The 26,757-nt window shown below is 34.6% G+C and overlaps 1 protein-coding gene across 4 annotated transcripts in view; it reads left to right on the forward strand.

Moving 5' to 3' along the window:
• SOBP (sine oculis binding protein homolog) overlaps nt 1-26,757 on the forward strand; it is a 232,902-nt gene that overhangs the window by 55,564 nt on the left and 150,581 nt on the right. For 3 of the 4 annotated variants that reach the window (XR_012468508.1, XM_074187282.1, XM_074187283.1), the window contains exon 4: nt 12,849-13,000. Coding sequence is in view for 3 of the 4 variants with exons in the window: in XM_074187282.1 (XP_074043383.1) it covers nt 12,849-13,000 (152 nt within the window). In the remaining variant the exon portion in view is untranslated. Of the gene's footprint in view, nt 1-6,638; nt 6,696-12,848; nt 13,001-26,757 lie in introns of all 4 variants that reach the window. The other variant, XM_074187284.1, reaches the window with a different exon arrangement.

Below are 26,757 nucleotides of genomic sequence, written 5' to 3' on the forward strand. Positions count from 1 at the left end.
TCAAGTGAGATATACCACAAATTTTATCGGTTGTTCATATTTTGGTGTGAACTAGTTTTTTCATATCCTTCCTCAGTTGGATTACCCAAATTTAGAGTAAATTTGGAGCAGTAGATAAGAAGGTATTTGGGAAGTGTTTTAAAGTGCAAAATAGCAGATAGACTTGGAAAGGGAAAAGTAGGAATGCGTTATGACAAGCCCATTTTTTTACAATTTTTACAGAGTTTTTCTGAGGTTTTACAAGGTTGCTATGAGGACCAAAATAAATAATATATGAAAAGTGCTTGGTAATTCTTAAAGGTCTATATAAATTATTAGTAGTATTATTTTTCAATGTTTGACCCTGAACTTAAAGAAAATATAGTCCAATCCCCAATTTATGAAAAGGTTACAGTCAAAAATTCATTTGTAAATAAATCAGTTGTTGGAATTTGGAGTGCACTTTTCCATGAAAATACTGTTATAATTGGTGCTTAGTTTCCTAGGAAAGCTCTGTGATGCTTATTTCATACTGTATCTGAACTATAGTTCTAATAGTCCTAGACTGAGTTATTAGTCCTGGGAGCAGGAGGTTGTACACTGAGAGAAGAAAGAGGAGGGAAAGAAAAAAAAATATTCCTTTTCTGGGTATAGGATTAGCTCCAGGCAAAATTCTGATACAGGTGAAATTTATTTTTCAGACTATATATTTTTCTCTTTTCCTACCTCATGGTTTTCCTCTAAGAATTGAGACTCTAGGTCCTCCCACAGTACTAATCAAAGCCTTCAGCATTTCACCCAAGCTTACCTTGTCTCCCTAAAGTGCCCTCCCATTAGATTGGGAACTCCTTGAGGGCAGGAACTGTCTTTTACTTTTCTTTTTCTCCCCAGAGCTTAGTATAGTCCCTGGCACATAGAATTTACTTAATAAATGCCTCCCCTCTACAAAATCATGGATATTTCTGTATTGCTTTACTTCTAACACCCCCATTGAGTTTCTCTACAATTCTCTGAGGTAGCTGGTAAAATTATCTGTGTTTTTGCAAAAAAGGAATTAGAAGTTCAGAGATGTTAAGTGAATTTTCCATGGTTACATAGGCCCATACATATGCATCAAAGTCTTGATTAAAACACAGATCTTTGTAATTACACAGCCAACATTTTTTTCTATTATCTCTCCCCCATATTTCCTAACTCACTTTCTTTCAAGTAAATTTCCTGTTCCCTGAGTGTGGGTGATCTAAGCTAGGAGGAACAGAATATGATTACACTAATTTGAAGTAAAGTGTGAATGACATAGCTTTTGACACTCCTAAGCTTATTTGCATTTTTTAAAAGTAGCTTAAATACTCAAATGAATTTCTAACTACTGGAATTTCAGGCAGTGTAAGTTATTCCCATTTTTCATATTTTTTTTCATTCTCTACATATGAACCCAGAAATGCTTTGAAAGCTCCATTAAAAAAAATCAAAACAAATCTCAAAATTAAAGCCTTCAGAATTAGAGAGGAGATGGGGTGGGAACAGTGGTTACTTTTTGCAGCTTTGGGTCATTTATATGGTCAGGTATTTTAAAGTGATTAACTTTTTGGATTGGGGAAAGAAGAAGGAAAAGGTACCTCTTTACTGCATTTTCAAATTCAGTTTATTTGAGTAATAGATGAAAATCATAGAAATTTAGAAGTCAAAACCTTATTTACCTTATTTACAATTTAATTCTTTCATTTTGAATCACAGAACTGAGGCACACAAAATTTAAGTGACTTGCCCAAAGTCTTATAAATAATAAGTAAGAGAAAAGACACCAGGACTCAAATTTCTTGATTTTGGCTATCTAATCTGTCAGTCAATTGTTCTAATAATTATGTTTTTTGCAGCTGTAATTCTTTCTGACAATTTATTATCTAACCACCCCATTCCCTGTCACCAAAATGACCTTGAATTTGTTATAAGCTAACAGGTCATGGATAAGATAGGATCTTTAGTATATAGCCTGAAATATTACCAAGAATAATATATAAAATACTGAACATAGTGGATATATAACAAATATTGATTGACTATTTAAATGGATGCATAGGAGTAGAAAGAATAGGAGTGTTCCTTACTTTTGTAAGAATTTCCATATCTAGAATTAGTCTAGACTTTCTAGAAATTAAATGCTGCATTAAGAAATTAATAAATCATTGACCAGAAGCAGGTGGGAATAGATAAATTGGGAGTTTAAACTGATTCAATGCAGTCTTCTTCCTAACCTCTAGTTTTATTAAAAATTCCTAACCTCTAGTTTTACTAGAAATTCAGAGATGTGAAGTACTGACATGTAGAGTGTGTGAATAGAGAGGCAGAAACTAGGATTTCTTTTTTTATTTCTGCCTGTCTTTATATTTTTAGTTTTCCTTTTCCTACCTTTCTTCTATTTACATTCACATTTCTCTTTTCCTCAAAAATAGTTTGTTCAAATTAGGTGTTAGATAAAGAGGACAACCTTGGTTTGCTATCCTAAAGTGTTTTATTATTATTATTATTTGCAAGGCAATGGGGTTAAGTGACTTGCCCAAGGTCACACAGCTAGGTAATTATTATTAAGTGTCTGAGGTCGAATTTGAACTCAGATCCTCCTGACTTCAGGGTTGGTACTTTATCCACTGCGCCACCTAGCTGCCCACCCTAAAGTTATTTTTAATGCCTCATACTCAGTAGAGCAAGGATCCTTAAGCTTTTTTTAGATTTTTAAAGGCAGTGGGGTTAAGTGGCTTGCCCAAGGCCACACGGCTAGGTAATTATTAAGTGTCTGAGGCCGGATTTGAACCCAGGTACTCCTGACTCCAAGGCCTGTGCTCTATTCACTGCACCACCTAGCTTCTCCCAGATCCTTAAGTTTTTTAAAAAAATTTTTAAACCATTTTTTTTTAAATCATAAACTGCTCAGGTAGTCTGGTGAAGACCATGGACTTCTCAGAATAATACTTTTAAGTACATTGTAGCAAAATTCATAGAATCACAAAGAAAACCAGTTATTCTGAAATATAATTGTTAACTTTTTTAAAGGTTCACAGACACCAAGTCAAAGACTCTTGCACTAGAGAAAGGTCCTCAGTGTGAAATCTGCCAATTCAGGTGCTGAAGTCAACTGGTTACTTATCTAAAGTTATAGAATTTAAAGATAGAAGTTAGTCCATAACTTCTTGTACCTCCTAGTGATGACAGTATGAGGGTGGGTCTGAACCTCAAGATGATTCATTTGGAATTGGTACCAAACTCTTAGTTATAAAATTTCCCTAAAAGTTGAGAGGTAGTTGCATTTGACATGAGTTAACTGTTCTCCTACCTCTGAATCCTGGTAGATAATGTGCTGGAGTCAAAGTCTAAATTCATAATTAATTTATTCATTAAGATTTAGTAAGCACCTATGCTGTATAAATCACTGTGTTGGCTAGAGCTTATGCTTGAATAGACTTTACAGTCTTCAATTGCTGATTCCTTTTCTTTACAAACTATTGGTTTTTTCATATAGAACTTTATAAATATCTCCTCTTGTATTCCCTTATCATGGACTCTGGTGATAGTGGTGGTAGAGGCAGGCAGTGTTTTTACATCTCCTTATTTCTTCTATTATGTGTTCTTTCTGAACAAGGAGTAATAAAGCCAGCATCATTCTATTGGTAGAACTGATAGAACTTGGAACTGTCTTTTAGAGCAGACTCAGCAAGAGGATGACATTTGGGTACCAAATTTTCGTAAGCTAGCTTTCATTCTCATCAGCTTCCTGTAGGACTTTCTTTAACTTGAAAAGCAGGGAGATCCCTGAATTGAGGCATCTAGGGCAGTGAATCTTATGTCAGTCTATGATATATATCAAAATCATGATGGGAGCAGTCTGTGATGTGAAAGGGATAATTGTAGTTTGTTATGTTCCCCTTTGTGACTTTAAAAAACAAAATAAAATTTTTTATTTTTTATTTTATTCAAGAATTTATTTATTTTTTAATTTGAGTTTCAAATTCTCTCCCTTCTACTGCTCCTGCACATACTGAGATGGCAAGCAGTATGTGGGTATTCAAAGACTTTTGAGGTCACCATTACTCTTGGCAAACCAACCAAATTCAGAGGACGAAATGAGTATTCCTGATAAAGAGCAGTATACAAGAATGTCACTTCAGTTGTCTTGAATTTATAAGGCATCTTACTGTCACCATGATTATTAGTAACTTAAAACATTCAGAAAATTTATAAAATCATACACAGAGAATACAAAGACAAATTTAAAACAGTCCTTGGCCTCAAGAAGTCTACATGATACTAGGGAAAATAACATTTAAGGCAGACAAGTGAAATGGTATATATACAAAAGAAATACAAAGTCACTTGGGGTTTGGAGGAACACAAATAACTAGGGGAGTCAAGAAAGATATCTTGTAAAAGTGGCATTTGAGCTAAGCCTTGAAGAGAGTTAAGGATTATATTATAATGGGTAGAGATTAGGAGGGCAAATATTCAAGGCATGGGGGATGCCCAGTGCAAAGACAAGAAGATGGGAGATGGAATGTGGGTATGAGGAATGGCAGGCAGTCCAGTTTATAAAGTAGAAAGTAGGAAAAGGAGTAATTTAAAATCATTCTAGAATGGGAGGTTGAAGTAAGATCATGAAGCTCTTTCAAAGACAATGGGGGAATTTGTACTTTATTCTTGAGACAATAGGGAGCCACTAAAGCTTCTTGAACAGGGGAATAATGTGGTCAGACCTGTAAATTAGGAATATTACTTTGGTTATTATATGGAAGATGAGTGGGAGAAGTGATTGAGTGAATTCAGGAAGAGCAATTGAGAGATGATTACAGTAGTTTTTATGGGGGAGAGGAGGAATTGAAATCCTGAACTAGAATTGTAGCTTCGTGAATTGAAAGAAGGGAATGAATGAAAGAAATTACAACTTATTATGATATACTTCTACTTTCTTGTGAATTATCTCATTCCAAAAGTAGTTGGATTTATCCATTCATATTCTCTTGCCTGGTCCTTCTTAAGGCAGGTAGCACAAATAAACAAGACACAGAGCACTGTCTTTGACAGTGCAATGGAAATAAATTTAACTGACCACTCTGAGGTCAAATCTATGGTTAATTTAGAGGCAATGTGGTATAGTGAAAAATGCACTGAGATTGGCATCAGAACAACTGGGTTTGGATCATGGCTTTGTTCCTTACTCTTAGACAACCCTATCTTTCTGATCCTCAGTTTCTTCACCTGTAAAATGAGAATAATACTTGCACAGCCAACCTCACAGAATAACTGTGAAAAAAAATGCTTTGTATACTTTAAAGGTCTTGGATGCTGATTGGAAGAGCCTGCCTCTTTGTCTCATGGGATTGCTCATCAATTTTTATTTTTTTAAAAAAAAGCACCCTCTGTGATTCCCCTGTCCTTTGTGCTATTCTCATTTCTTAGTGCTTGCTTCATAGCTCATATAGCCCTTTTGTATAGGGTAGTTGCCCAACAAATATTTATTCTGGTCTGATTTAACTGGTGTTTTTTTTTTTTTTTTTTGCCACCGAAGTACTTTATGTCTAGTTTCTTCCCACTAAAACTATTTACCAAAGGCAGAATTGAGAGGTGGAAGATGCTCAACTGCTTACACTCTCACAATTTATTCCTTATGCCCTTGGGCATTTGATTTTTTGACATTCTGCCCATTCACTTAGCTCTAAAAAGACCTGTTAGGGGAAAAAATCTGATAAACTAATTTATAATAAAATGTAAATCATGATAAATATTTATTAAATCAATTTTTGTGACTTAAAAGTTCATGTTATGACCATTCCTTCTTTGGGTAGTGAGAAGACAATATTTTCATTTTAACAAGAAGTCACTCAGTTGTTGAAGCCTCAACAACAGCCATAGATAGTCCAGTAGATAGAGCACTAGGTCTGGAGGCAGGAAGATTTATCTTTCTGAGCTCAAATCTGGCCTCAGGTACTTCCTAGCTCTGTGACATTGGACAAGTCATTTAACCCTGTTTGCATTAGTTTCCTCATCTGCAAAATGATCTGGAGAAGGAAATGGCAAACTTCTTCAGTATCCTTGCCAAGAAAACCTCCAAATAGGGTTGCAAGGAGTTAGATGTGACTGAATAATAATAAGAAAACTTAAACTAAAAGAAGAAATTTTGACTTGTGGAATTGGATGAGAGGATCCAGGTTCAAATCTCAGCCATGCCCTAAGTGACCTTGGAAAAAGTAAATTTTCCTTACTGGGCCTCAGTTTCCTCATCTGTAAAATGAGAGAAGTTGGACCAAAAGATATCTGGGTCCCTTCCAGCTTTAAATCATGTATTTCATTCAGATGTTGACAGAGATGCCATCCATGAGATAAAATCCTAAAGATAGCCACCAGGGTAAAGGCTTTATGTTTATGTTCAACTGTCATCCATTGTGCATATTATGAAATACAGCTGTAGTTGCATTTGCTATTGTTCTGGTGTCAAGGGCACCATTCTGTTTCTCATAGCTATGCTACTGAACCTTATATAAATAATGGTAGTCACAATAATAGTGGCATAAACTAATAATTTATATATATTTATATATATACCTTAATATTACAAAGCATTTTACATAAATTATCTCATTTAATTTTGTGCTTCAATGTTTTATAAACAGATGACTGAATGAATTATTGACCTTGGATGATGAGCCTGACTTTTCACTTCATGTCAAGTATGTCTCATAGATGATATTAATACAAATCAGATGTGATCCATTCAACAGGTTCAATTTTCTTAGTCACAGAGTCATTAAAGATATGCTTTGTAGACCTCAAATATATCTTTCCCCCTCAATCAATCAATCAACACATATTTACTAAGCATCCTACCCCAATTAATCAATCAATCAACACATATTTACTAAACATCTTACTTTAACATTCTCTTCAAAGGCATGTTGACATTTTAAATTTGAATTTCCACTTGATTCACTCACTCACTCATTCATTTGTTCCTTAATTGAGATAATATTTATTATGCTCATCCTGCTCTGTTCGGGGGCGATATAAAATTCATAGAAGTCAATCTTGGCCTTCATCCAGCTTCTAGTCTAGGATGAGAAAAAATACAAACACAGATAAATGTAATTATATATAGTAATATATGGTAAGTTTTCAAGTCTCTAAAGGAAAAAGGTATGCCAATTATTTGCCTTACGGATGAGGTCATCATCCCTGATTAACCAGACAAAATCTCCCTTCCTGAGCCTTATAATGTATTAGCAGGTTTTGCTTCTTTGATTTTGTAGTATCTAGCAAGAAGTGAGGATTGGGATAGCTAGGTGTTGGATTAATAGAGCACAGGCCCTGGAGTCAGGAGGACCTGAGTTCAAATCCTGCCTCAGATACATACTAGCTGTATGACCCTGTAATAGTCACTTAACCCTGATTGCCTTGCCATACAAAAAACAAAAGTAAGCACTTAATAAATAATTTTTCTTTCAGTGATTCAGTAAATTACTATATGATGCTTCAAGGGGAAGAATGTTACTTGTGAGAAGTGTAAGGGGTAAAGAGATTCAGTAAAGTGTCATAGGAGAGGTGGCATTTGAGTTGGACTTGGGTAGAATTTAATTGGTGAAGGGGGCGGGATATTGCAGGCATAGAAGAGACCACTAGTTGAAACATAAAGAGGAAGAATTCAGGCACATTGGTGGGAGAGAAAATTTTTCAGTTTGTCTGAAGTATAGAGTACAGGAAATGTTGCAATATGAAAAAAAAACAACTAGAAAGTAAGGTGGACCTTGTCTGTGGAGTACCTTGAACATCAGGTTAAGGAATTTGAACTTTACTGGGGAGATGACCAGAGGCCATTGAAGTTTTTTTGGGTAGAAGAGTGAGAGGGCCAGATATCTATAAAAGAAAACTTTTTCTAGCTGTTGAGAAAGATTAGAAGATTTAACAGATGAGGCCAGGAAGACATATTAGGAACTTATTGTTATGGTCCAGGAGAGTTTATCAAAATGTCAGTGGATAAACTATGGCCCCTCTGTGACAGTTCTCAGGTCTGTAAGAAAAATTCTTATCTTGTTAGCATCTTTGTTTTTCTTGGTGTAAATTGATACAGAATCACAGTCTTCATTTGCCTGTTAGTTCTTAATTGCAAGGCATAGGATTGAAATAGTGGTTCAGTGTATAGAGAATTGGTCCTGTAGTCAGACCCAACTGAGTTCAAATTTAGCTTCAAACGTTTACTTCCATCTGCTTCAGTTTCCTTATCTGTAAAAACTAGGGATAATAATAGCACCTACCTCCCAGGATTCTTACAAGGATAAAATGAGATAATATTTGTAGAATGTTAAAGATAGTGCTGCACAATAATAGGAAATTATTAAGGCTAGTTACAATATTATCATTACCATTTTTATGAATTACTATGTTAAATGTAAAAAATGGTCTAGAAACCCTGTCAATTATTCCTGGTATATATATATTTCTAGACCACTGTTGATCATGTAGAAGTTCCAGGAAGGCCATCACAAGGGCTTCTTACAGGGGTCTTGAGGTTTTTTTTTTTTTAAATTAAGTCATCACCAGAAGGATTCAAAGGAAAATTTAACATCAGATCCTAAACTGCATATGTGTGAGCCTCCAAGCATGAAAGCTAGATTGAATACAACCTAGTTTCACTCCACTGGGGATGATCAAGACTACAACTAAAGCCGCTTTGTAAATTATTTTTAAAAGATCATTTGGTTTTCAAAAATGTTATTCAAATTCATTCATACTACATGTCTTTTAGAAGATAGCATCTTCTATAGCAAATATTTTCTGAGATTCCCCACAGACAGATTACCATGAAATCTTCCTTGGAAAATGAAAAAGACAGGGTATTTTTATTTTCCTTTCCATAGCAGAAGGCTAACTGCTTGCTTTCTATAAAGACCAATTGCTTTCTTTTAATATCTGGTGATGTGAATCAGAGTTTTCATTTTTTATTCCTTTTCCCATTCCAGAAAGATGCTTCATTGTCCATGGTTTTCTTTAGAAAACCTAGATAAGGAGATTTCATAAGCAGTCTTGAGCTTTCAGACACAACTGACACAGTCTTATCAGACTTCTATCAGAATGAAGAAAATTCTCACAGCATCCTAGAATCTTAGTACCAGAAGAGATTTTTAAAGTTGTACTAGAAGCAGAAGTCTTTCCTCCTTGAAGGAAGCAACTCTACTGACAACTGGCTACTCAGCCTCTGGTGATGGAGAACTTACCACTTACCACCCCAAATTTGCATAATTCTAATTGTTAGGAAATTATTTCTTATATTTAGTTGAAATCTGCTTATCTAACTTTTATTATTTAGTCCTATTTCTGCTCTACCTGATATTTGAAGATGGCAATCATGCCCCATCTAAATATCTTCTTCTCTTTGAACCTGAACCAGAATAAAATGTTGGCCAGAAATGTTGGTCATTATTTACTAAATTTCTCCTCTTGGAGATTTAAAGTTGTAAAAATTTCAGTAGTACTTTAAACATGAAATTGGGAAAAAAGAAAAGAAAAACAGCTTTAAACATTCTGCTTAATTAAGACCTAGAGAGGTTGCACAAATTTTAGATGATTACTTGAAGCATCCTTTAGACTGATGGCATATTTAGTTATTATATTGTGATAATTTTTTTCCTATTACACAAACTGTTCCCTTTGGGAGCATGACTTAATGTTGTAAACATTCTATATTTGTTGCATTTTTCATTATAAAAATGTGCTGGCTAGTATAAAGAGTAGTAGAGCTTAAGTCCATTTTCTGAAATTGTCTTTGAAAACACCCCTAACCACTTGTAATGGCATAGCCTTTAGGTACAGGTATAGTTAAAGGATTATCAGTTTTCCTTTGTTGGAATTTTTTTTAAGGGAAACAAAAAGAAAAGCTATCTACTTAGTTTAAACTTAGAAAAATTAAGATAATCAAAATCTACTTCCCTTAGTATCCATGTTCATTCTGTTTTTATGCCTCCTCCAGGGGACCTTCTTGGCAACCCCTTGATTGTGGAGTAGTTATGATTTGTATACTTTCATGTATGAGGTGATGGTGGTGGAGTAGGGTGTAACTTATGGAGGAACAGGAGAAAATTAATCTGGAAATAAATCACATCTACTTTCTTTGTTTACTAACTAGTGTTAATTTATGGAGCTATGCAGAAAACTAAGAGATCTCTGAAAGATGTTAGCTGAAATTTTTGAAATAAACCTTTTATGGAATTATTTTTGTTTTGGTGGGGGGGGTCAATAGTAATTGATAAGCTTTCTGACTAAAAATTAAAAAAAAATAAAAGCTGTTGACTGTTTTCCAAGATGGTGCCTTTCTGAAATTGAATTCTGTAAAAAACTTATAAGAATGCCAACTTATCAAGACAAATGCTAACCACCATTCAACTGTTGAATAAAGAAAAAGAAATCACACAATTTCTTTGGCTGCATTTTACTATATTGTTGGCCTGCAATGGGGCTCGTTTGCAAAACAGTCTTTTTTTTTTTTATAACACCTTCCTTGTTCAATCACTAGGCTTATTGTCAGAAAGTTTCCCCTTAAGTAGAATGACAGTTTGAATGAACAATACTTATATTTGATGATGATGCATTGAGGGGCATGGGGGAGGGAAACCAAACTAAATTCTTGGAGCCAGCAATCTTTCATATGTTTCAGTTTGTGTAAGCCTCAATACTTGGCCTTCCTGCAATTTTGCCCACTATACTTTTTCTTCTCAGTTCAATTCTGTACTGCTAAATAAATAACAGTGATTCAGAATGCTGTGCTTGGCTTCAGAATCTTCTTTAAAGAGGGAAGCAAGGAATGGAACCTAATTAGTGAGATATTCTCAAAGTGTGCTTTCCTCACTGAACTGTGATGCCAACTGATTTCCCCAGTTCGATTTTTCCTTTCAGGTTTCATCTACACTGAGATTATTGCCACTGGATCATTTGTGAAACGTTCTACTGTGCCATCTTCTTTTTTCAGGAATCCAGGATTTGAAATGTGTTTAATTAATGGGGGAAATTAAAAATAAAGCAACGGATGATGTTAGTTAGTCATGTTCTTTTGGGAATGAAGACTGGCTATTTAAAAATTTAATTACTAAAATTAAATTTAAAAAACCTCCTCAATCTACTCTAAGGTAAATCAGGGTATTTTGGGAATTTTGTATGCTATGGATATTATATCTAATATGTAAATATATGTTATATTTTGAAATATATGCATATATGTAAAACTTTGAACAAATAAATTATAAAATACAGTGTTTGGAGCATTAAATTTGAGGTTATATTTAGTTCCAATTAAAGAAAGGTATAAGTTATAAAAGAAGTCTGATTAAAAAGTAAAGGTCAGTTTTTTGTCTGTGTACATTTGATTCGTAACTATAAATTGCACCATATAATTTGTAGAATAAAAATCCATTAAACTGACAATATTTATTCCATTAAGGTGAATAAAATATAGCATGCTATTCTGAGTTATGATATTCAAGAAAAAAAGCAATATTGCTGCACAACAAATTAGTTTGCTTCTAATTTTGCAGGCTGCTGACAGCAATGCCTCAAAACAAATCTCTCAGAAGGAAATGAGATGACTGTGTGACAGACTCTCTGAACCATGAATGTGTCAACAACTCATGGACTAAGGACTGCTTTAGCAATTAGTCTTTGGGGGGGATTTTGCTTAGAAACCAGACATCAGAGAATGCCAGAGATAGTTAGGGATCCTGTAATGTAGTTCAAATCCATAGGAAGGGCTCTGATTTATCCCTTTAAAATGATTCCATACAGGAAGACAAGAGCTTGTTTATAACAGCATGTAATCTTGTCTACCATCAATTGGTGGGGGAACTCAAAATGGAGCAGAACCTTCTGTGATTGAGAAATATTTTACTTAGTAAAGTCAGAAAAGCTTTACCTGGTTTTAATGTTCGAGTTTTCTTTTTAATTTAATTTTCATAGACAAAGAACATGTACACCAAAAGAGAGCCAGGAAATTAAGTTAGAAAAGGATTCTATAAGGTCTTATGACCTCAGTCCTTATGGACTATATGATCACCACCCCTCCACTGAAGAGAGGAAAAAGTGATCAAGTTAATAGACAATATTAAAGCTAATTTGCATACAGAGAAACCAGTACCAAAAGATTGTACATTTCATAGCTTATTTAGAAAACCAAGTGTGTATGACATTTTAATTATTAGGAAGTGTTTACATATCCAGGATATGACCACTTAGATCTTTTCTCCTGTTGCTAAATGCAGAAATCTGTCAAAGCTCTTCTATAGTAACTGGGAATATTGCACATTTGGGAATGAATATTCACTTGGAAAGAGAACATTCCCTTGGTTCCTTACAACTCAGAGAAGCATACAGTTAATGTTACTCCAAAGCTATGCTTTGTAGATAATGCCTTTTGCATTTGGTGAGGAAATGATAGGCAGAATATTTCAGATCAAGCAATGCCCTATTAGGATTGGGGTTACTTTTCAAGCTTCATTAATTTCGAGGCTAGTTTTGAGGAGCAGAGGGAGGTATCTTAAACCAGGCTAACCTCTCCCTCCTCTAGGACCTTCCAGTTTTTTTTTTTGTCATGCTCTGTTTTGTATGCAAGCCATCTCTTCCAGCAACCTAGGAGCATGAAAATCTCCTAAGCTTATGCAGCTAGGAGCCATCTTGCACTGAGAAAATTGTGAGGCTAGTAAAGCCAAAGTATCATATGTCCCCATTCACTTTTGTTAGGTTTAGGGGTGTGTGTGTGTGTGTGTGTGTGTGTGTGTGTGTGTGTATGTAAGTCTGATGGATTGTTTGCTTCTGATGTCAACATTTTTCTTATACTTTTGTTATAGAAGATGATGTGTCAAATGTACAAATAATGTGTGCCTGGTGCCAGAAAGTGGGAATCAAGCGATATTCCCTGAGTATGGGAAGTGAGGTGAAAAGCTTCTGCAGTGAGAAGTGCTTTGCAGCTTGCCGAAGAGCATACTTCAAGAGGAACAAGGTAAGAGAACCATAGAAAGAACCATAGAGCTGACGCAAGTCAAGTCTAAAACACGAGCTAGTTAGTATGCTAGTGTTTGTTAGTTTTTGAAAATATTGTGTACTTTTTTGGGGGGGCTCTCGCTCTCTCTCTCTCTCTCTCTCTCTCTCTCTCTCTCTCTCTCTCTCTCTCTCTCTCTCCCCCCTACACTTGCTCTTCCTCCTGTTCTTGCTCTCTCTCATTTTTAACTTTATTGGGTAAAGCAATCTTTACTAACCTATTCTTCACTTTCTGCCTTGTTGTTTGAGTCATGTGAGGGTGGATGAACTTAATAAGGACACAGTAAGTAGGTATCATAAACCAAACCAGAATACTATTTTGACTTTAGAGGGTTCAGACAAGATATCCTACACATAAAAAGATAGTCCATGAAGAGTTCTCATGCAGAATAAGGCATTGGGTTCCTAACCCATGTAATAATGCCTTTGACTATTTAAAAATAAACCCCCCAGATAGGAACATTTTGTTTCTTCTTTCCAAATTCTGACTCTCTGATTTTATACCTGAGGTTTGATGGACATGCCCCAGGCTTCTATCATAGTAAGAGCCATTCTAATAATTGTTAAACATTATTAATACTGCTAAACCATGAAATAGTTACATGATATATGCATTTGGATTCCAAAAGCAAAGTAACCATAAATTAGGGGGAAAAAGATATCCCAGGACAGAAAAATGCATTGTTAGAATATTTTAAACCACTGTTTATGTGTAACTGAATTCATGGTATTTCTCTTAACATACACATATTCACACACACACACTCATACATACACACACACACACACACACACACACATACACACACAATCTAATTTCTGAGTCTGAAGAACCTTGGCATTTCACCACTAATTACTGAAAAATATTGCAAGCTCTTGACTATTTTTCTATTGATCTATAAAGCCTTCTTAATTTATAAAATCTTCCACATTTTGCTAAGCATTGTCATTTCAGTAATTCAGGATCAAATTCTGTCCTCTAAAAAAGTTAAAGAGATTTTCTATTGCAATTCTGAATTTCTAATTAGGGGATCACTCCCTTTTAAGGAACTTTACTGCAGTAAAATATCAACCTCCTTTGCCAATTTGGGTCACATCATTCTGCCCTAAAACATAATGCCTAAAGAATTGGGCTACACATGTCCATGGAGTACCATTTTAGTATGCATCTTTGAGAAGCAAGCTCATACTCTTCATTGGAATAGGGAGGTCAATAAGGAAATCCATTGGAATCGCCTTTCAAAACTCATCAGATTGAACTTCTGCCCTCTTTGGTCAGAAGTCAATGGGCAGTGGGGATACAGAGAGAGAGAAGTTCCTTGGCATTCATTTGGAAAAAAATGATTTCCTGAATGTAGTTAACAAGTCAACAAGTCAACAATTATTTATTAAATGCTTACTCTGTGGCAGACCCTGGAGATACAAAGAAAAGCAAAAACAACTTGGGCCCTCAAGGAGCTCATAATCTAATGGGGAAATAAGATGTTAACAACTATGTTTATATAAAAGAAATATAGGGTATATTGGAGGTGATGTAGACTAAAATGAATACTTTGGAGAAATCATGATTCTCATTGGTCATTGTCAAGAATGTGATGGTGAAAACAGCAGGAATCACCCCATCTTTTCTCCATATGGTCCAATATAGAATATTTTCTTTTTCTTTTTTGTAAATCTGAAGGGCCTTGGGATCTTGATGTACTGCTTGAGACAAATTACATAGATGAGGATAGGCAGGTAAAATAAGATTAGGAAGATGCTAGAAACTCATCTGGAAGTCTCCACCAATAGCATGTTTACCTCAATCTTTTGAGTTCTTTGGAGGAAAAGCAATTCATATTATTCAACAGAAAGTCACAAGGCATCATCACTAGCAATTATAAAATTTAGCATAGATCTGAATTCATTTTTCACATCCTGTGTTCTTGATTTATGGTGAACTGTGATGATCAATCATAAGTACCATTTTGTATATATGTAGAAATGCTATTGAATTAGGACAAATACTAGAAGGGATAGGCAGGTGCTGATGTATCATTTCTGGCAAATAGTGATTAGTATAGGTCTTCAAAGTGGTAGCAAAAGCCAAGAGTTGTCTTGGTTTTCTTCTACCCTAGTGACCTCCAAAAAGGATTCTACAAATTTAGCAGCACATAATACCTGTCTTCTCTATGATCCTAATGCTTATTTATGTATTTCAAAAGTAATACCACTCTACACCTTCTCATTTTGCACATTGAGGAGAAAGCTGGTCACATGTCACATGCTAGATTCATTTTTTTTAAAACAGCGTTATCTCTGCAACAATATAGCATTGTGTTACAGTAAATATGTACAGCTGCTGCATTTCTGTTAACTGAGAGGGCTCTGTGGTCACTTGATTTAAGGCTTGGGTTTCCTAATGGATTGTATTAGACACTGTTCCCTGTTCTGTCATTTCTAAGAAGTGCTGTAATAAGCTCTGGGGCTTCCCTCTATTGAAACAATAGCAGACAGAGCACTTAAATCTTGCATCATTTCCAAAAGTTGAAAAGAAGCCCCAATTATGATTGCAGATTTTCTCAATTTTAAAACCAGAGTGGGAGGGGCAAAATTCTACCCCATAGCTAGGAAAAAAACATTTTCCTTTACTAATAGATATCAGTTACTCACTGAAGAAGAAAAAGAAAAAAAAAACCAAATCAAACAACCTGTCCGTAGAATAAGATTTTGCCTTAGGTGTAATATAGATAAAACATGTGAAATTAAAAGTGTTATAAATTATGATTCACAAAGATGGGCAGTTTCCTACCATTGATAGCATGGTAGGATCTAAAAAAGCCTCTAATTTGAACCTAAATAATACACAGAACTTCACTAAGAAAAATTCTGCCAGAAAAGGTAGCTAATTAGGAGCCAGATTTTTCAGCTGACCTCTGTTTTGTGTATGAACAACACCTGCATTTGTGAATGTAAATTAGACAGCTGTTCCTGCAGCTTCCCACCATGCTTTTTTCATAAATGCTTAGTTTTATGGGCAAAAGCTGATTTTTCTGAACACTCAAAACAAAGGCCAACTGAAAATTCCCTCCTTTAAATAAATTTCATTTGTATGAACCTATCATTCTTGGATTATTGTTTCTGATTAACTTAGAGACAATCTCTATGTATTACAAACAATATAGAATATATACATATATATGTGGGTGTACATACACACATGCCCATGCAATTTTCTCACAAACCAATGCAATGAGTTAATCCTTTACTGCAATGGCATTTGGAGGTGATAGTATTATCCATCCACACACTCCCTCCCCCTTTCTTGTGGCATTATTCAGATGGTTTAGGTTTGGAGTCGTTTGGTTTATCACAAATGTTCAGGCTGTATGCTAAATCCTTATTCTTAATACTTTGCTAAAATGGACCCAAGAATCACGACTGCATATAGTTAGAAGTTTAATTACTAGCTTGCATGTTTCAGGATATTGGATCTTAAAAAAGGGTTATATTGATTCATAATTTCATTATATAGTATCTGAATCCTTAAATAGTTCAGTCTATGATTTAATTTTGGAAACTGTAGTTCAACAAAACAATTAAACTTTTGTGGATGCCTTGCTTTTCAGTACTAAGTATTCAAGGGTGTCAATTTCATTATATCCATATTATTAGAGACAGAATTTCTTTTTTTTAAAAAAAATTGGCCATAAATAGAAAAGAACCTAGAAAAACTTCAGTCCAGGTAGTCTTCTTAGAATTTATTTCAACTTGTTGCCTCTAAAGAAAAGAGGCACAAGTGACTTTTGGACAGAGGTGGTGGTAATTTTCAAATATCCTGTATTCAGTCTTATTACTAGTTTGCATGACTGCACAATTAGAGAAATTGTCAAGAGAGAACAGTTTGTATTTTCGTTATCTGAACTAATTTCCACAAATACAAACTTGAGGTCATAAACAAGGTAAATAGATGCTTGAGTCATAAAGGATAATTGTTTTATTTATTTATTTTTTTGCTTAGGCTACTGATGTAGTAGTTTTTTGAATCAATAATTTGATAGCTTCTCTATCAGTTTTAGAAATCACTATGTTTCCTGTCTCTTTTCTGGTTTTTTCTACTTCCTGGAGACAAAATTGATTGCTACCTCTCTGATAAGTGGACTATAGTATCACACAACTGTATCTTACCTTTTCTTTTCCCAGAAGTTAAATAAGTTCAATTTAATTCAGATCGATTCACTTTTGGGAAAAGTGAATAAACTCACTTTTAGCTTTCTTTCTTTTTCCAACTGGCCATCATGGTAGGGGGAAAAAGGTGTCTGTTAAGCAGCTGACTCAATGGCGGCAAAATTGCATATTTAAATTTTTTTTTCTTTCAGGTGATTAGAGTCAGCATTTGCAAATGATGCCATAATGCTTGGCTTCAATTGTAATGATTATTAGCATAAGTGTAACCTACCACATAACAATATGTTAAACAATTCCTTCTTTTACTTTTAAACTATGTAAAAATGAAATAAAAACTAGTTCATGAATATGAAGTTGAATAATGAATCTAGAGGAGACATCTCTGGAAGAACACCTTTCTAATTAATATATGTCATATTGCTTATTTTGTAGCTAGATATAGAATATTGCTCTTTGATATTAAAACTGAAAACTTAATGGGCTAAGTTTTCTTCATTTCAGGCTTAATTATACAACCTAGCAGTGCAGTAGAAATATTTAACGATTTCCTAGTTAAGCCAATGAGTAATGACAAAAATCTGTCTGCTGCCTTTTTCTCCTCCAACACCTGCAAAATTTAATTTGCAAAATGACTATCATTCATATAAGTTTGGAAAATGGCTTCAAAAGATTAGACACAATTAATGTCCCCTGACATTCAAGCTACCAGTCCCATTTTGGCTTCTTGTTTTAAAGGAAGCTTTGCCACATTTATAAGTGTTTCTAAGGGAGTCAATATTTTCCCTTTTGATTTATCTTGTTTTAATTAGATGCCTGTTGAGGTTGTAGTGAATGCTGGTGGTCATTCTGGCTGTCCTGTTAGGATAGGATTAGTTTGGCTTTCGAGACTTACATTAAAGTCAGTGGGTTGCCTTGCATTTTAGTATGGGGCCTTAGTCCTATAAGTAAACCAGTGTCTCAATTCCCTGTTGGTTATAACAAAGGAGTCCTAAGGAGGCTCTAGTGTGAAAAAAATAACAAACCCACCTGCTCTCTCATTCTCTGGTGTGTTGAAATATTTAATGGAATATTGATGAGTTCCTACAAATGGCCAAGCAGGATAAGCAATAGCATATGTATGAGATGGGACTATACCTTTGTAAGCACATTTCTGATGGAAAGACAAGCATTTCAATCCATGTTTATGAGACTCAAGACACCCTAAGAATACCTGGAAGTTCTTGATTGAAAGATCTACAGAATCTTGAGAATTGTCCCCACCTGTATCAGAGGAGAGATTAAAGATAGAGGGACTGCTAAAGTTATGGCAAAAAGATGGCTAATTACTTTGTTTTTCATAGGGTTCATCTTTATTTTTCTTTTGATATATATAGGATATCCTTTATTTTTAAAATTAATTCTTTTTCAATTATCAAACATCAGTGTTTTTTTAATCCCATTACCCTCACTCACATTTCCACCATAAAATTCTTTTAAGTAATCAAATAAGACATTCTTTTATTGGCCATGTCCAAAAAGGTGTCTTGTTTTGGTTATTAATTAGTCCAATGCATTAATCAAAATTCTTTAATTTTTCAAAATTGCTTTTACAATATTGATATTCCATTATAAATGGGTATATTCTTCTTTTAAAGGAAATGAGACCAGACATTGTGCAAATTTCACCACTACCCAGAATAGATTTAAAAAACTAAATTTGATTTTGAAGTTAATGAAGAGAGGATGACTGAAAACCTGAAACAACTCTAGTACCTACCTATGTTAAAGATCCATTTATGGTTGGTTTTATTGGAGTGGAAGTAGACTCTGATGTGGCAGCAGGATCTGAAACCTGAATGGGGTCACCATGGGATGCCTAGTGGCTGTTGGCATACGTGCGAGCTCATTAGCTTTCAGGCACAGTAGGTATCTTACCAACCATCTGTGGCTATTTAGTGCCATAAATTGAAATTGTTTTTTCCCCCTCTCTCCTCTCATTGGTCAGAGTTTATTCAATCTATCCAAAAGGCAGGTTTCCCTTTGCCCTTAACCACAGTGTCAGGCTGCGTCAGCCACATTGTATGTTGGTCAATATTATGTAGGATGATAAATGTGCTTGCTTGGGGTTTATACTTGGGCTGTCTGTTTGGGTAGTGAGAATTTCAGTCAAACAAATTGCCAAGAAGAAATCTAATTATCTGATGTGTCCTCCTTCTTCCAGACACCTGCACTGCCACATCTCTCACCTTGCCAGTAACAGGGTTTTCATTTGCATACCAACTGTGCAACAAAAGAATTATGTAATCATTCCTTTCTATATTCTTTTCACATAAGATGGGTTGAGTTAATCCAAAAGAAACCTGTTCCATCTGATTTAAAAGGGAAGGTGTGATCACACCTTAGTAATGAACACTAGAGAAATGAGAAGGCATAATTTATATGTATGGGCAACCTTTTCAGAATGACCAAGAAGGAAATAATGTCCTATGGGGGGGGTGAACTTTGCAGAGTCACCAAGGAAGAAACAATGTTCTATTTTACTGTGAATATCTTCCTGTGGTTATTTTATTTTTGATCAGACAGCTCTATAAAAATATTGAATGCTTACTTGAATGCCCTCTCAAGAGGGGCAGGTGGTATGCATTTAGGTGCTTTAGGGATTTTGGTGTAATAAACTTGGAGATTTGCATCCAGGATGTCTATTCCATCAGTTTCTGAGATTCAGAAACACAATGACCCTAAGTCTCAAAAAAATTCCTTCAGAAAATTAATCTATAATTCATTTACACATCCATGCTTATGTATGTTTTCTCGTCATATTGCCTCTGGACTGACTTAGTGTAGACAAGCAAGCAGTGTATAAACTATTCTTTGGACCTGTGCCCCTTTGATCTCGGTTCATATCATTTCAGATTAATATCCAATAAATAACAGGATGCTATAGTTTCCCACTACGTCTATTTCATCAGTGAAAACTCACAAGGGAGAAAATACCCTTTGTTGTAATCCACAGCCAGGATGGATCTGCAAACAAGGCAATAAAATGTCTCTCAATTGTCTTTGAAGGGTATACATCAGTTTTGTATCTTTTGTAAATAGGGTCAGATAATTTTAGTCCTATAAGCATGAATAGAGAAATCAATTGTTCAGGGAATTCAGTGAAGATGTTTGCAACAGTGTTACATTATGCCAAATACTCTTGTTAAATGGCACTTTTAAACAAAGACAATACCAAAGGATGGAGAAAGTCAGTGTTCCAAAATTAGTCTACCTGATTCTGTATTGTCTTTTCATTGCTAAGGGACACATGACCAGACTCTTTTCTTTAGAGGCTTGGTAGCTTTCTCATACTGCCAGGTAGGTATCTGAGAGAATTTTACTCAAGGAAGACAAAATTCTGAAAGCATAGTTTTAGTGGGAATTTTTTTTCTACTATGAATTTTAAAAAAGAATAACACTAATTTAAAGAAATAAGATTTCTCTTAAAAAATTAGGATGCTAATGCTGACAAATAGTAGCAATATAAGTCATCTGTAAAATGAAAAATTAAAAGGGAAAGGATATCTGTTTGTGACCAGATCCTCAAAATGTTAAATCTCTCAGCGCCAGAAAGCCTTTATTAATCTTTCCGTGGTAGAATGCTAGCTCATTAGTCCACTATAGTTAAGGGTTCACAACAGGGCAGTTCCTATAATAAATTCAGACACTAATGAATTTTCTGTTTAATTCATTTTTTGACTTAGAACAAAACATAAGGTTAGTGAATATGCGGTGTTCTTCCTATCCCTACATGCTTTATTAGACTGAGTTAAAAGATTAATTTTATAGGATACTAGACATTTGCTGCTATAAAAAAATGAAACTTATTTCTAAAATATGTAATTGCATCTGATTGGAGAAAAAGGGACATATTTAACTTAAAAATTATTGATTTTTTCAAAATAGAGGATCTGTATTGATGACATTAAAGATTGTTTTTCTCATGCATTACAGCATTTCTCTTTCAGACTCCAACACATTTCTCTGTTGCTAATTAACCCTTCTAGACATCTTACTTTTGTCCTTTGCAAAAGAGGATTAGAATTTCTGAATCTTTCTTTTTGTAGGAATAATGAGTTTAAGTCAATATAGCAATAATAGTAATAATAATAATAATAATAACTAACATGTAGAGCTTTAGGGTTTGCAAAGCACTTTATTAATATTACTTTATTTGAACCTACCATAAACCCATTCAAATTGGTGTCATTAGGTATCTTCTATATAAAATGAGACAGAATTTAAGTAATCTTCCTTTCATCACACAGCCACTGAATGTCTAAAGCAGGATTTGGATACAAGTCAACTTAACTCCTGATCCATAGCTCTCACCACTATCCCACACAGCTTTTCTTTGAACCTTTAGACCTGCAATTAAAATGATTCTTATTGGTATTTAAATTAATATTAGAAGACTGACAAGTAGTATCATTGTAAGTCATCTGCAAAATGAAAAATTAAAAGGGAAAGGATATTTGTTTGTGGCTAAATCTCCAAAATATTAAACTTCTTAGTGCCAGAAAGCCCTTATTAATCTTTCCATGATAGAATGTTGTTCAGTAGACATTTATTAAATATTTACTATATGGAAGATAACTATATTTGGTGCTGGGGATAAAAAGCAAAAAAAAATGAAATAATTCTTTGTCTCCTGGAGCTTATATTCTATGGGGAGACTAATATGAAGAGGTTAATATGCTAACCTCTTTATGTTCATATATTCATTTTTATGTACATATATGCATGATTTGAGGAGGGACAGGGAATATTTTCCCACTGGATTACAGAATTTTTGAATTGGAACAGAGCCGAGCAGTCATCTTGAACAGCACGTGGAGAAAATGGGAGAAGGGGAAGGAAATAGCATTTTTATAGGACCTACTATATGTCTCACAGTGGAGGGAAAGGGAAAAAGCATTTATTAAATGTCTGCTATGAGTTAGGCATTGTGCTAAAAATATTTACTAATATTTCATTTGATCCTCATGGCAATTTTGGGACACAGGCACTATTATTATCCCCATTTTACAGATGAGGAAACTGAGGCAATTAGAAGTTAAGTGACTTAGCCAGAGTCTGAGGTTAAAGTTGAACTCAGGTTTTCCTGGCTTTAAACCCAATTCACTTTCCTTTGAGCCACCTGTCATGTTAATTTACACATTAATACGTTTTGCTGTCAATTTACTTACTATTCTGTGATAAATCTGCAATATTTGTTCAGTTTATAGAACCACTGTGATAACTATAAAACTTTTTCTTCTAAACTATTGTGATGGAATTATTTAAGATTATTCAAAGAAATGGGTAAATCTATTGCTAAGTCTGTGACAGGACTTCAAATCTTGTTTTCCAACAAGAATGTTTGAGAAAACTGATTTCTAACTGTAATCACTTCTTAAGGTGTTTATGGGAAAATTAAAATGTTGGTGTCAAAAATTTTAGGGTATGGAAAATAAGTGAATGATCAAAATAAAGGATTTGCTTACTCAAGAGCAGGTTCTTATATTGTGTAATCCTTAGTTCTCATTTACTTGGTATCTAGAAACTCAATTTTTTATAGATATCTATTCAAATAAAATAAAAATACATCAATAGTTCTAGCCAAAATAAGGTTAGGGAGATAGAATCATAGCATCTAAAAGGCCATCACATTAACTCCTATCTGAAGAGGAATACTTTCTAGAATATTCCCCAGAAATGGTCCTTCAGTTGTTTTTTTTTGAAGACTTCTATGTGGGGGAGGGGAAGAGACTATTATTTCCTAAATCAGGCCATTCCATTGTTGGATGATTCTAAATGTCAGAAAGTTTTTCCTTTCATAATAGTAACAAGGATTTATATACCAATTTAAAGTTTGCAAATATTATATTATTTGATCCTTATATAACTTTGGGAGGCTGATTGGTCCCATTTAAAAGATAAAAAAACTAAAGCAGACTGAAGTTAAATGATGTGCCCAGGGTCATCCTGTTAGTAAATATCTGTGACCTCTTCATTACAAATTCCTTCAACTATTTCCCATATGCCATGATCTCTAATCCCTTTGCTATCCTTAGTCACCCTCCTCTGAAGGCTCTCCAGCTTAATATGTCCTAATTAAAATGAAGTATTCCTTTATATAGGATTTCAAATATAGCTAAGATGAATGATTAGAAATGGCAAAAGCAGCTGGGTCAAAGTAAAAATGGGACTCATTATAAGAAACTTGGAAAACTGGAGATTGCTGATTTGTTGTTGTTCATCTTACTTGGCAAACATTTATTGTCAATTATGAAAAATTATCCAAAACTAAAAGTATGCAAAACTAGTTCATATATGTATCTTTCTCTCTCTCTCTCTCTCTCTCTCTCTCTCTCTCTCTCTTTTGAGAGAGAGAGAGAGAGTGAGTGAGTGTGTTGGAGAGGAAGGAAAATGAGGGCATGTTGTTAAGTTTTATTTCCCAGCATAGTCCTAGATTTTAAGACTAACTACTTTGATGTGAGCCTACCAATGGTATTAGCATCTGAGACTACAAGCAACAGATAGAACCTAAATTGTGCACTGAGGACTCATGAGTTCATTGGGAGGTTTACAACATATGAAAGTATTGACAAAGTCAGGGGTGGCTAGGTGGCGCAGTGGATAAAGCACCAGCCCTGGAGTCAGGAGTACCTGGATTCAAATCCGATCCCAGGCACTTAATAATTACCTATCCGTGTGGCCTTGGGCAAGCCACTTAACCCCATTGCCTTGCAAAAAAAAAATAAATAAAATATTGATGAAGTCATAAGGGGCATTAAAATACTTTGCAAAACTTCAAACATGACATGAGTGTGTTAGTAATTCTAGATGTGAAAAAAAGGGAAGAAACAGCTTAGTTGATGTGAGATACCTACTTAGGGATCCTAAGAGCATGTCTGTAGACTACAAGGGATCTCAAGTCATTTAAATCATTTTATAATAAAGCCTAGAGAGTTAAGTGACTTTCCCAATGTCTCCTAGGAAGTAAGATTCAGAAGTGGGAAAGAAATCCAGGTCCTCTGGCTCCTAAATCAGTGGTCTTTAATTTGACTTAATCCAAAGATGTCGTTTGTAGGAGAAGTGATCATTTGAATAAGAAAATTAGTTAGTGACATATTGATTGGAAGAGAGACAGAGATCATTAGGATAATAGATTTAGAGCTAGAAAAGACTTAAAATATCACTCCAGCCCAACACTTTATTTGACAAATGGGGTAACTGAGGTCAAGAAAGATTGTGACTTTCCCAAAGTTACACATAAGCTATTTAGTAGTACCCCAGAATTCATTGAAGGTTGCCCTATGAGTAAGGGTCTTTAGAGGCTGAGTATGATCTTTGAGAGAAGAGATATTTATCATTTTGTCACAGTTTTCTCCAAAGAGTCATTTATCTTATTTGAAGCAACAACTATTCCTAATGTTCATTATTAAGAAGATGATGTAGTGTGTACTATTTAGATTGTGGTCTGACTTGGGAAAGAAGGGCAGCCTTAGGGCAAGGGTGTGTGTTTCAGTCCATTCTTTTTTTATTCTGGTCAGATCCTATCAAAAATGCAAACCTGGATAGGGCCAAGAGAAAGTAATTACAGTTAGTTCAATTATTCTCACTCATGAAGAGGAGCAATGATACATTTAATTAAAAATATAAAGTAATACACAATGTAACTTCATTAAGCTTCAGTGACAGGTTTGGCATTGGTCCAACACTATCCTATCTTTGGGGAGGCAGATGATTCTGGGACAGTCTGGGATAGTCATTCAAGGTTGTTGGATTGTTCAGAAAGGTGCTTCTGAAGCTGTCCTGCTTACAAAGAATCTGTTATGAAGTTAATCCTTGTGTGGATATTTGGAAATTTGACCTGTTAAGTTGTAACAAGCTTTCATCAAGGAAAAGAAAAAGAATCTTTAGAAGAGAAGTAATATTTTAATGAGTTGGAAGTTTAAAGTTTATAGGTCTTCATGAAAAGGATTGTAAAATCTTGGAGGATAGGAATGCCAAAATCTAATCAATGAGGTTACTAATCCAGAGCAATAACAGAACCAAGATTAGATTGTGGCATCATTGGTTGGGCTAGTAATCTCATTAATTCCACCATTCAGTCAATAAATAGTTCTATGAACTTATGAATCTAAAACTATTAGCAGAGAGCAAGCTGCATCATGTAGTCATCTCAAAACAACTCATTAACCTCTCCCTTTTCCTATCTTCCTTATTTTTTGGAGGATGTTACTATCCTTCTGGTCACTCTAGTTTGCAATTTCTGAGTCATCTTCAAATTGTAACTTTCCCTTACTACCTTTATACAGTTGGTTGACATATCTTACAGATATTACTTCAACAACACCTCTCATGCTTATCCATTTCTTCCCACTCTTATGGCCACTGCCTTAATTCAAAATCTAATCACTTCTGGATTACTGTAATGCCCCTAATTGGTGTCCCTGACTTCATTGCCTCTATCACCTACCCTCTCTAATCCATTCTGGTACTAAATTAATATTCTTTATGCATACTGGTACTAAATTAATATTCTTTAAGCACAGATCTGGACATTGTCATTCCCTTTCTTGAGAAATTCACAATTAGTTTTAGGAGAAAAGACATATTCCTTCATTTTTTCACTTAACAGCCTTCACTATCTGTCTCCACCCTACCTTTTCAGACTTACTACACACTACTTAACATCATGCATTCTGCCTAATAGCTAAATTGGTCTGTTTGCTTTGCAAACTGTCATGTAAACTCTCTTCTATTATTTAGAATCCCTACCTTTGTTCAAAACTAAGTTTAAGTGCCAAAAAGCTGACTCTGATATTTTCAGTTTCTACTTCTCTTTCTCCTCCAAACCTACTTTGTTATATTTTTGAATTTTGAATATATTTGTGTATGTATTATTCTCCCCCAATAAAACTTGAGTTCCTTAAGGGCAGGCTTTGTCTCTATATGACCTCTGCCCCAGGTGACACATTAGAGACATTTAATAATTGCTTCTTGAATTTAAGGCTGATCACCTTAGAGGTTATAAGGGATAAAATGTATACAATACTGTTTTTGCCCTCTAGGAATTTACAATCAATATCATTGACTCTTGAGTTGATACAGTAATACTGATTCACATCATGGAGTGTTTTGACAATTCATTAACTCATAAAGGTAATGAATGCATTTTGTAAATAAATTTTAAAATGCTATTTTTAATGATCAAATGCCTGCATAAAATAAGCCACAATGACAACAAAGAAAAAGGAAAAGCTAAAAGCTTTGCTTTTGGAAAAGGCAGAGTGGTATAATTAGTGTCTGATAAATGTGGTTGGGTGATTGAAAATAAATAGGATAAGTGGCTTCTTGGTGAAGAGAGCCACAGAAAGGGTAGATTAACACCCTGGGTGGGGGAGGAAGAGACAACTGCATTATACATGTAGTGTACCGTAAAGCTATATCAAAATTTAATTCAAGGTGGAGATGATCACAAATTCCAGGAAATACTAAACATAATTATCACCCATGTCCCTAGACAAGAATACAGAGGTAAAA

This window comes from Macrotis lagotis, chromosome 5 (genome assembly GCF_037893015.1).
Source record: "Macrotis lagotis isolate mMagLag1 chromosome 5, bilby.v1.9.chrom.fasta, whole genome shotgun sequence".
Taxonomy (NCBI): Eukaryota; Metazoa; Chordata; class Mammalia; order Peramelemorphia; family Peramelidae; genus Macrotis; species Macrotis lagotis.